The 12,500-nt window shown below is 38.9% G+C and overlaps 1 protein-coding gene across 1 annotated transcript in view; it reads right to left on the bottom strand.

The window, feature by feature from the left end:
- The window catches only part of LOC115228080 (voltage-dependent calcium channel gamma-5 subunit-like), a 22,356-nt gene that overhangs the window by 5,212 nt on the left and 4,644 nt on the right, over nt 1-12,500 (bottom strand). Inside the window, exon 2 of the mRNA XM_029798748.2 lies at nt 3,613-3,747. Within this exon, the coding sequence (XP_029654608.2) occupies nt 3,613-3,747 (135 nt within the window). The remainder of the gene's footprint in view (nt 1-3,612; nt 3,748-12,500) is intronic.

Genomic DNA, 12,500 nt, shown 5'->3' with positions numbered 1-12,500 from the left:
TCTGGTCTCTGAAAGCTTGGTATGCCGGGAAAGACGCGTTTAGCTTCCAGTATCCGGAGTCCTGCGTATGGGGCCTACCTAGGTCGACCATACAGATCACAATTTTGTGGATCCATATAGTTGACAACTTAAAATTGTGGACAACCTATGCTATCCTTATCTGCTGGCCTACAATATACCCTGTCTAGATAAGATCGATTTCTGGTGGTATTTTACTTATATTTATTTGGATCACTCTCTGTCCCAAATAGATAGCAATTAAAGAGAACTCTTCCATTTTTAGTGGGACAGTTGAATGTTTATGTGTTAGTGATTCCGACTGGAATATGACCTTGATGTAGCCAAACTTTGGGGCATGGCAGACAAGCTGACATCTCCCCATATATTTTTCAGGCACAGCTCGGCTTGCTCTGATGGTAATTTTTCCAGTTTTCTTCTTTTCCTGGACAGACATGAGTTTTTCTATTCGGTTGCTTCCAGCAGGTTTTGATGCACATTTAGTGTGGCCTTTCTTTCTTCATGTCTTATAATCCTCTCGGCTTTCTTTAAATGTTCTTCCTTATCCTTTGACGACATAATTTCAAACTTATTTGTAACTTTTGTAAAGGAAACGTTATTTCCATTTGATTCTTCTCTTCCTCTGTTCAAAATTTTCCTGATTTGTGTGGTGGTCGTGGTGGTGGTCATGGTGATATTTTCCTTGCACAGTTGGTCGTTGCTGGTTATATTTCGTGCTTCCTTCATCGAATTCTCATTATTCCTCACACTTCCACTGTGGTTGTTGTTGTTGTTGCCATTGCTGTTGCTACTCCTCCTGCTACCACCACTATCCTTTACATCTACAGTGAGTGCGGACGAGTGCCGGCAAAAGACAATTTTCTGTTCTACATCTCCTCCCACTTCCCTCTCTTGTCGCCTCGCTGACAAAGATGACGACGCCATATTAAATTTTGCAATGTTTGAAAGGAAAATTAATTTTCTTTTCGAGTGACTTTTGCCCTGCAGGGCAGAAAAAGGTAACACTGTTAATCAGACCAATATGGTTTAGATTAACTTAGTCACAAGTTACAAGAATAAAATCTAAGAATAACAATCTTTTCAGAGGTAAACAAGGCACATACACTCATGGAGCTCCGAAATAAATGTCCAGCTCTGGCGACAATAATAATAATAATAGTGGTGGTGGTGGTGGTGGTGGTGGTGGTGATGATGATGATGTTGATGATGTTGATGATGATGATGATGATGAAGATGATGATGATGTTGATGATGAAGATGATGATGAAGATGATGATGATAATAACAAACCTTATTCAGGGACCTTTTGATTGGGATGGGCTACTCAACCTGAAGAAAATTCTAACTGGGCTCCATCTGCAAGGTCATGCACTGTTAATCTTGATATGAGATCACCAAGTCGTGTCCATATGGTTGTGATGCATGTGCCTGGTGTACCCTTATCAGACGGGTAGTCATGATGGGTATACTGGGCTTCATACCTTTGCACATGCCATACCCATTATAATAAACTTCAAGCTGGCAGAAACGTTAGCATGCCAGGCGAAATGTGTAGCCGTATTTCGTCTGCCGTTAGATTCTGAGTTCAAATTCCGCCGAGGTCGACTTTGCCTTTCATTCTTTCAGGGTCGATAAATTAAGTACCAGTTACGCACTCGGGTCAATGTAATTGACTTAATCCGTTTGTCTGTCCTTGTTTATGCCCTCTGTGTTTAGCCCCTTGTGGGTGGGTAGTAAAGAAATAAATAAACTTCTACTGCTTTAGAGTTCTATATTTAAGAGATGAAGAATTATTTACATTTGACGGATATTTGTCCTCATCTTGTTTGTTGTTAACACAACATTTTGGCTGATACACCCTCCAGCCTTCATCAGGTGTCTTGGGGAAATGTCAAACCTGGGTTCTCATTCCTAAGGTATTTTTTTATGTTATTATTATTATTATTATTATTATTATTATTATTATTATTATTATTATTATTATTATTATTATTCAGGTCACTGCCTGGAATCAAACTCGGAATCTTGGGGTTAGTAGCTCGCGCTCTGAACCACTACGCCATACGCCCATGGGCATATGATGTAGTGGTTAAGAGCATGGGCTACTAACCCAAAGATTCTGAGTTTGATTCCAGGCAGTGACCTGAATAATAATAATAATAACATTGAAAAATACCTTAGGAATGAGAACCCAGGTTCGAAATTTCCCCAAGATACCTGATGAAGGCTGGAGGGTGTATCAGCCGAAACGTTGTGTAAACAGAAAAACAAGATGAAGACAAATATATCTGTCAAATGTAAATAATGTTAACTGCCTTGTTGTGTAATTCACTGAGTATTTATAAAAGGGCTAAGAGAGTAAGCCCCTACTGAAAACATGAGTGGAGGGACCCTAAGACAGATATATGTGGCCATACATAACCAATATCTGGTATAGCCTGTAGCTGCCTGAATGTTGCGAATTTATTAACTTGGGGTTAAGAGTACGTGGAGCGAGGCACTTCTGAAAATAACCCAGACCCAGCAGAGATGGTTAACAAAAGGCGCAGGAGTGGCTGTGTGGTAAGTAGCTTGCTAACCAACCACATGGTTCCGGGTTCAGTTCCACTGCGTGGCATCTTGGGAAAGTATCTTCTGCTATAGCCCCGGGCCGACCAATGCCTTGTGAGTGGATTTGGTAGATGGAAACTAAAAGAAGCCCGTCGTATATATGTGTATGTGCGTGTATGTTTGTGTGTCTGTGTTTGTCCCCCTATCATTGCTTGACAACCGATGCTGGTGTGTTTACGTCCCTGTCACTCAGCAGTTCGGCAAAAAGAGACCAATAGAATAAGTACTGGGCTTACAAAAGAATAAATCCTAGGGTCGATTTGCTCGACTAAAAAGGTGGTGCTCCAGCATGGCCGCAGTCAAATGACTGAAACAAGTAAAAGAAAAAAAAAACCCCGTTAGTATGAGGGAATGCGGAAAAGTTCTTGTCTTTAAGGGTATCGTGAAGGGCCTAGCTGGAGGCCCAACCTTCTAAGTTCTTCTACAGGGCTTAGAAAAACTGAAGGACCAATGCAATATGTGTGTGAACCTGAGAGAGGAATATGTTGAATAAAATCATAATTAACAGATCCCCCTTGTTTTCTTTTACCAAAATCCAGGAACTTTTCAGCACACCCCTCGTAGGCCCTGTGTTATAAAGTTTACATTGCATGTAGGAATACATCCTACACACACACACACACACACACACACATACATACATATATATATATATATATATATATATATATATATATATATACATATACATATATATATATAAATTTTCTAAAAAATATCGTTGGCCCAGTGCGTTAACGGAATTTATAAACAATTTGACCTTGATTGATAATCCCTCACTGATTGATTGATTGATTGGCAGATCGATTGATAGACAGACAGGCAGGCAGGCAGGTAGACAGACAGACAGATAGAAAGATAGATAGATATGTGTATGCATGTATAAAGTATAAAAGAAGAGAACAAAATGAAGGAAGAAGACGCATGATGTGGAGGGAGGAGAGAGAGGAGAATAAAAAATTAAAAGAGACAGAACTACTTTACCTGAGAAAACATAGATGATTGCCCCTATCAACGTTTTCACATCCGCTTTTATGTTACCAATGACGCTGGTGATGGCTGCAATGACTATCATGAGAAGAGCAACCACTGGGTAAGGGGCAGACAGTCGGATGGCTCCTGTAATGAAATTTCAGAAAATAGTCAAAGGGTCAAATGTGAGACAATCAGTTAAGTATATGCTTGGTGTGGCATGTACATTTGGCCGTTATTCCTACATAAAAGCATTGGAGCTGGTGCCACGTAAAATATACTGGGGCTGGTGCCATGTAAGAAACACTGGTGATATAGAGTCAAGTAAAAAACACTGGTGGTGGTGCCACATAAAAAACACTGAAGAGGGTGCCACATAAAAAAACACTGAAGAGGGTGCCACATAAAAAACACTGGTGGTGGTCTCACATAGAAAAACACTGAAGAGGGTGCCACATAAAAAAACACTGAAGAGGGTGCCACATAAAAAAACACTGGTGGTGGTGCCACAGAAAAAACACTGGTGGTGTGCCACATAGAAAAACACTGAGAGGGTGCCACATAAAAAACACTGGTGGTGGTGCCACATAGAAAAACACTGAAGAGGGTGCCACATAAAAAAACACTGAAGAGGGTGCCACATAAAAAAACACTGAAGAGGGTGCCACATAAAAAACACTGGTGGTGGTGCCACATAGAAAAACACTGAAGAGGGTGCCACATAAAAAAACACTGAAGAGGGTGCCACATAAAAAACACTGGTGGTGGTGCCACATAGAAAAACACTGAAGAGGGTGCCACATAAAAAAACACTGCTGGTGGTGCCACATAGAAAAAACACTGAAGAGGGTGCCACATAAAAAACACTGGTGGTGGTGCCACATAGAAAAACACTGAAGAGGGTGCCACATAAAAAACACTGGTGGTGGTGCCACATAGAAAAACACTGAAGAGGGTGCCACATAAAAAACACTGGTGGTGGTGCCACATAAAAAACACTGGTGGTGGTGCCACATAAAAAAACATTGATGATGGTGCCACATAAAAAGTACTAGTGATGGTGCCACAGAAAAAAAACTGGTGATGGTGCCACAGAAAATTTACTAGTGATGGTGCCACAGAAAAAAAACTGGTGATGGTGCCACAGAAAATTTACTAGTGATGGTGCCACAGAAAAAAAACTGGTGATGGTGCCACATAAAAAGTACTAGTGATGGTGCCACAGAAAAAACACTGGTGATGGTGCCACATAAAAAGTACCATGCTTGTGCCATGTAAAACCACCAGCACTGGTGCCTCGTAAAAAGCACAGGTAAAAAACATTGGTGCTGGTACCATGTAAAAGCACAAGTGATAGTACCCCATAAAACGCCCCCAGTCTGCTCTGTAAAGTAGCAGGCATTTGGAAGGGTAGCTGATTGTAGAAATTATGCCAGGACAGACAGTGGATCCGGACGCAATTCCTGGCCTTACTAACCCATGTCAAACTGTCCAACCCGTGCCAGCATGGAAAACAGATATAAAACGATGCTTCCTCAAAATCATTTGCTTAATTGCTAAACCTTAATTTAAATTTGGCAGCTCAAACGAAGCGTGAACAAAGCGTAGCATTGAAAATGGCTGGTATAAAGAATTGGGAGGTGAGAAAAGATCAAAGGCTATGCTGGAAGCAAAAGGTGATCATCTTGAATTATGATTACAGGTAAGATAGTCCTTTCTACTATAGGTACAAGGCCTGAAATTTTTGGTGGAGGGGGAAAGAGAACATGTCAATTACATGGCCCCAGTGTGCAATGGATACTTATTTTCTTGACCCCTTCCTCCCAAAAGGGATAAAAGGACAAGCTGACTCCAGCAGAATTTGAACTCAGAACAACGTTAAACATTTTAGCTAGTGTGCTGTTGGTTCTGCCAGCTTACCATCTTGGCTATATATGTAAAATATTGTTAATTAATATAACGATCACCCTGTAAACTTTCATTAACTAAAACCAAAAACATTTTGATTTATGATAAAATGATTAACGTTATGTAACAATTTTTTGGGGGTTGGGAAATATTATTCCCTGTTTACTTCTGTCTAGAAATCAAAGGAAATGGTCGCCATTATTCCCTTCAAATTTTGCTTTTCGGACCTGGACATCAATGTTTTGAAACTGACCTGTTTCCCATTACTTTCAGACAGATTTAGACCTGAGCCTCTGAATTTCCCATGTTATTCCCTCCCTGTTCTTTCTATCTAGAATCAAAGGAAATGACTTCTCTTCCCTTCACACTTTGCTTTTCTGACCTGGACATCAATGTTTTGAAACTGACCTGTTTCCCATTACATTTCAGACAGATTTAGACCTGAGCTTCTGATTTCCATGTTATTCCCTGTTCATGTCTATCTAGAAATCAAAGGAAATGACTTCTCTTCCCTTCACACTTTGCTTTTTTGACCTGGACATCAATGTTTTGAAACTGACCTGTTTCCCATTACATTTCAGACAGATTTAGACCTGAGCCTCTGAATTTCCCATGTTATTCCCTGTTCATGTCTATCTAGAAATAAAAGGAAATGACTTCTCTTCCTTCACACTTTGCTTTTCTGACCTGGACATCAATGTTTTGAAACTGACCTGTTCCCATTACATTTCAGACAGATTTAGACCTGAGCCTCTGAATTTCCGTGTTATTCCCTGTTCATGTCTATCTAGAAATCAAAGGAAATGACTTCTCTTCCTTCCCTTCACACTTTGCTTTTCTGACCTGGACATCAATGTTTTGAAACTGACCTGTTTCCCATTACATTTCAGACAGATTTAGACCTGAGCTTCTGAATTTCCCATGTTATTCCCTGTTCATGTCTATCTAGAAATCAAAGGAAATGACTTCTCTTCCCTTCACACTTTGCTTTTCTGACCTGGACATCAATGTTTTGAAACTGACCTGTTTCCATTACATTTCAGACAGATTTAGACCTGAGCTTCTGAATTTCCCTGTTATTATTCCCTGTTCATGTCTATCTAGAAATCAAAGGAAATGACTTCTCTTCCCTTCACACTTTGCTTTTCTGACCTGGACATCAATGTTTTGAAACTGACCTGTTTCCCATTACATTTCAGACAGATTTAGACCTGAGCCTCTGAATTTCCCATGTTATTCCCTGTTCATGTCTATCTAGAAATCAAAGAGGAAATGACTTCTCTTCCCTTCACACTTTGCTTTTCTGACCTGGACATCAATGTTTTGAAACTGACCTGTTTCCCATTACATTTCCGACAGATTTAGACCTGAGCCTCTGAATTTCCCATGTTATTCCCTGTTCATGTCTATCTAGAAATCAAAGGAAATGACTTCTCTTCCTTCACACTTTGCTTTTCTGACCTGGACATCAATGTTTTGAAACTGACCTGTTTCCCATTACATTTCAGACAGATTTAGACCTGAGCTTCTGAATTCCCATGTTATTCCCTGTTCATGTCTATCTAGAATCAAAGGAAATGACTTCTCTTCCCTTCACACTTTGCTTTTCTGACCTGGACATCAATGTTTTGAAACTGACCTGTTTCCCATTACATTTCAGACAGATTTAGACCTGAGCTTCTGAATTTCCCATGTTATTCCCTGTTCATGTCTATCTAGAAATCAAAGGAAATGACTTCTCTTCCCTTCACACTTTGCTTTCCTGACCTGGACATCAATGTTTTGAAACTGACCTGTTTCCCATTACATTTCAGACAGATTTAGACCTGAGCCTCTGAATTTCCCATGTTATTCCCTGTTCATGTCTATCTAGAAATCAAAGGAAATGACTTCTCTTCCCTTCACACTTTGCTTTTCTGACCTGGACATCAATGTTTTGAAACTGACCTGTTTCCCATTACATTTCAGACAGATTTAGACCTGAGCTTCTGAATTTCCCATGTTATTCCCTGTTCATGTCTATCTAGAAATCAAAGGAAATGACTTCTCTTCCCTGACACTTTGCTTTTTTGGCCTGGACACCAATGTTTCCAAACTAACCTATTTTGAAATAGATCACTGAGTTGCTGAAGCAGAAATTTTTAAAACTCTCTAGAAGTTTCAAGAACTTTCGAAAAGTTTCTAAAAGTTTCAAGAATTTCAAGAACACTCTGGCAACATATACGGCAGAATAAATACAGGTTTGGTTTACTTCTAGGAGTCCAAGTGGAGATATGTTTGACGAAAGCAAAGTTTGAAAGAAATGTGCTTGAGGAGACCGATTGAGCCAAGTACATCAACATCAACATAAAAAAAAAATCAAATGGAAACTGTATTTGTGATCCCTGTGCCGGCGGTACGTAAAAAGCATCATCCGAACGTGGCCGATGCCAGCGCCACCTCGACTGGCTTCCGTGCCGGTGGCAAGTAAAAAGCACCAACCGATCGTGGCCATTGCCTGCCTTGCCTGGCACCTGTGCTGGTGGCACATAAAAAACACCCACTACACTCTCGGAGTGGTTGGCGTTAGGAAGGGCATCCAGCTGTAGAAACTCTGCCAGATCAGACTGGAGCCTGGTGCAGCCTTCTGGCTTCCCAGATCCCCGGTCGAACCGTCCATCCCATGCTAGCATGGAAAACGGACGTTAAACGATGATGATGATAATGATGATGATGATGATGATGATGATGATGACGGTGATGATGACACTAAGTTAGATTAGTATGCTGTGTCCAGTGTTGAACTGTTATAGTTTCTTCTGCAGAGTTTGTCAGATCCAATATTCACACGTTTAGGTAGGCAAACACTAACTCACTAACAGTTGGAACAGTTTACTGGGGTGAGGCTAACGTTGCATACAAAAAGCTACCAGTTCTTAAAGTGGTGACAGTTGGGTTCCTCCAATCAGAGACCAAAGGAGACAAACCACCCGTCAAAATGTGACCTTGTCTCCTGTCAAAAGTGCTATCCTTCCTTGACACATCTTTGTGGAGTGCAGAAAGCCAGATGAGGCAACTAAGAGATCTTGGTCTTCAACTGCATCCGTCTCCATCCCTGGTCTTCTTCACCTGATCTTGCCACTCAATTGAAGATCGTTACAGGTGAGAGGTTATAGGGGAGAAGATGGAGTTGATGGTGTACATCTCTTCTTCACTTTAAATAAAGTCGCCTCAAAAGTCATCAATCATCCATTAGGGATAACTCGAACCCGTTTATTTCCCCAACCAACAAATATGATGTATATGTGTATGTATGTGTATTTGTGTATATAGGTGGGTGTATGTATGTGTGTGTGCTTGTAAAAGGGTAAAAAGGGTGAAGATCCCTTCTGTCATGAATGACCATGGCATTGCCCCTAGAAAGTTCCCCCTCCAAGGCACAAGTGCAGGCAAGATTATTTATGGAAGACCTGCAGTACTTTTATTAGTTCCTATTTAGTGAAATTTAAGTTTATATTAGTTACTGGTAATTTAATATTATAGGTTGTAGTGGTGAAATATTTCGGATCTTTTCGCTTTGACTGGCAGATTTTAAAAATAATTTCTTTGTAACTCAACACTTTTAAACTTCGTATAGTGGTAGAATGTGTCACATAAAACATCTTTTTCTCTTGGCGTTCTTGAGAAAATTCTGTAGTTTGTAAGCTATTTCTTGCTTAATTTCTTGCATTTCGGCAATTTTAACCAATCAATGACGTCTACTGAGGTGAATACAATTACTGCTGTTGTTTGTAACAACAACTTCTGGCGGTACGTGTATTTGTTTACATTTAAAGATCGTCACTTGCCGTAAAACAGGAGTGGCTGTGTGGTAAGTAGCTTGCTAACCAGCCACATGGTTCCGGGTTCAGTCCCACTGCGTGGCATCTTGAGCAAATGTCTTCTGCTATAGCCCCGGGCCGACCAATGCCTTGTGAGTGGATTTGGTAGACGGAAACTGAAAGAAGCCTGTCGTAGATATGTATATATATGTATATGTATGTGTGTGTTTGTGTTTGTCCCACTAGCATTGCTTGACAACCGATGCTGGTGTGCTTACGTCCCCGTCACTTAGCGGTTCGGCAAAAGAGACCGATAGAATAAGTACTGGGCTTACAAAGAATAAGTCCCGGGGTCGATTTGCTCGACTAAAGGCGGTGCTCCAGCATGGCCGCAGTCAAATGACTGAAATAAGTAAAAAAGTAAAAGAGTAAAAGTGTATGTGGGGTTAGGGTTAGGGTTAGGGTTAGGGGTGGAGGGAAGGGCATCTTTTTTTCTTCAGTAATGTAAATAAGCTGCAAATATAAACATTTTGTGGCCATAAACTGAGGGGTCACTCGTAAACAGAGCTGGATAACAAAACCGTTCCCTCATTTAGTGTTCACCCTAGTATCGATCTCGAAATAGACATCGATTCACCTCATTAGACGTCATTGACTGGTTGAAATTGCTGAAATACAAGAAATTAAACAAGAAATAGCTTATAAACTACAGAATTTTCTCAAGAAAGCCAAGAGAAAAAGATGTTGGATCTTTTCTTTTTGAACGGCAGTTTTCAACACAATTTCTAGTTAACTTAACACTTTTGAACTTCGTATACTGGTAGAATGTGTTTATAAAACATCATTTTTTTTTTGGCTTTATTGAGAAAATTCAATAGTTTGTAAGATATTTCCACTTTAAAATCGAGCATTTCAGCAATTTTAACCAATCGTTGACCTCCATTTGGATAAACAACATTCTGTGCTGTATGAATATGTCCCTCCTTTAAGAAACAGATTGGATTTATTTACATTTGCGAAGAAAAAAAAATACCCTTCCCCCACCCCTAACCCTAACCCTAACTCTAACTAACCCTAACCCTAAAACAGATTGAAATGCAATAGATCGATACTAGGGTTATAATTATGGGTGACAATTTCATACGACACTGCTACGGAAAATAGGATTTTTTTCTAGCGGTGTCAAATGAAATTGTCACCCATAATTATAACCCTAGTATCGATCTATAGCATTTCAATCTATTTTAGGTTTAGGGTTAGTTAGAGTTAGGTTTAGGGTTACGGGTGGAGGAAGGGTAGCTTTTTTTCTTCACAAATATAAATAAACCTATTCTGTTTCTTAAACGAGGGACATATTCATACAGCACGGAATGTTGTTTACCTAAATGGAGGTCAATGATTGGTTAAAATTGCCAACATGCTCGATTTTAAAAGTGGAAATAGCTTACAAACTACAGAATTTTCTCAAGAAAGCCAAGAGAAAAAGGTTGTTTTATAAACAGAACTACAGAATTTTCTAAACAAACTACAGAATTTTCTCGATAAAGCCAAGAGAAAAAGATGTTTTATGTTTCTACCAGTATACGAAGTTTAAAAGTGTTTAGTTACAAGAAATTAATTTAAAAATCTGCCGGTCAAAGTGAAAAGATCCGAAATATTAATGAGTTTGTAGTGTTTTATTATTAATTTTTGAATAATGAAATAATGTATTTCAATCATAAAAATATTCGTTAAATTAATTTCAATCGTGTTTTGTTTTGGGAAAATTTGATAAAGTTTGAACTTGCATTATAGTAGTCTCTATGAAAGACCGGTGGGATTATTATTTTTACGGACTTAAAGATTGGTCACAATTTAGCATTTAATTTAGTTATTACAGTTTACTACTAATACCGATATCATGTACATTGGTTTTTATATCTCTGTTGTAGTTTTATTAAAGATAGTGTTTAATCCTGACTATAAATTGATTGATTGATGGAAACAATGTGGTTATTAAACTTTTACGTTTATAATATACTACGGAGGACGGTAGGGATTATAATTTTTGTATGACTTAATGGCTTAGTCGCTGTTTAGATACGTATTTAGTAGTTGGTTGTAATTTACTTGAATTTATTTACCGATATGGTTGGACATAGGGTAAATGTGTTGGAAAGTTGTGGTTTCTTTGGTTTGTTTGTTCCCAACCAGCTGTTGACACCGCTGGATTAAATGGTACTGCCCAGGTGTCGAAACCATAAGGATATCCGTGGGGGCAGCTGATGATGGGGGTATGTTGGAGTGTTGGTATGGCTGTGAAATAGTATTATAACACATCCTTTTGATATATATGTGTGTGTGTGTGTGCGTATGTATATATACATACACACATACATATTTATACACACACACACACACACACAAATATATATATATATACATATACATACATATATATGTATGTATAAGTATATGTATATGTATATCTATATGTGTGTGTGTGTGTATGTATATATGTATATATAAATACACGCATACATATTTAAACATATACACATACTTAGCATTTCTGAAAATTCCTCTAAACCAACCCAACTTAGTTGTTTCCCTCAAGGAGTGGCCCAGAGGGAGCAACCCACCAACTATTCTTCTGTCTTGTCATATCAATTGCCAAGTGAACTTCTTCACTAAACAAAGCTATTATTGAAAATACTAATTGATTTTTCAATAGAGAAAATTAATTATTTGCCTGTTTTGTCCTAATTAACTTCATTTTAATTAAATTTTCTACCTTGTTGATGACGGATTTATTATAGTGGAGGTGGTGTTGGTGGTATATATATATATATATATATATATATATATACACAAAAGAGCAAATCTAATATAATAAATGCGAAAACTAATTTCTGTGTGTCAGTGTGTCACACTTAGAACACCTCTCTCACTATTCAATGACACTCCTACTATTCCTCATGGTGGGGTTAGGGTAATAGTAGGTATAGAGACGGTGAGGGTGGTGGCAAAGACAGAGAGAGAGAGAGACAGAGAAAGAGGAGAGAAAAAGAGACAAAGAGATTTAGGGAGAGTTGATATTTTTATTAAAAGTAGTATTGATGGTAACAGTGGGAGTAATAATAATAAGAGAGAGAGAGAGAGGAGGGGAGAGAGAGGAGGGGAGAGAGAGGGAGAGAGAGCGGAGGGGAGAGA

This window comes from Octopus sinensis, unplaced genomic scaffold (genome assembly GCF_006345805.1).
Source record: "Octopus sinensis unplaced genomic scaffold, ASM634580v1 Contig09369, whole genome shotgun sequence".
In the NCBI taxonomy this organism is placed as follows: domain Eukaryota; kingdom Metazoa; phylum Mollusca; class Cephalopoda; order Octopoda; family Octopodidae; genus Octopus; species Octopus sinensis.
Note: the sequence above shows the minus strand (reverse complement) of the source record. Positions and strands in the feature narration are given on the sequence as shown.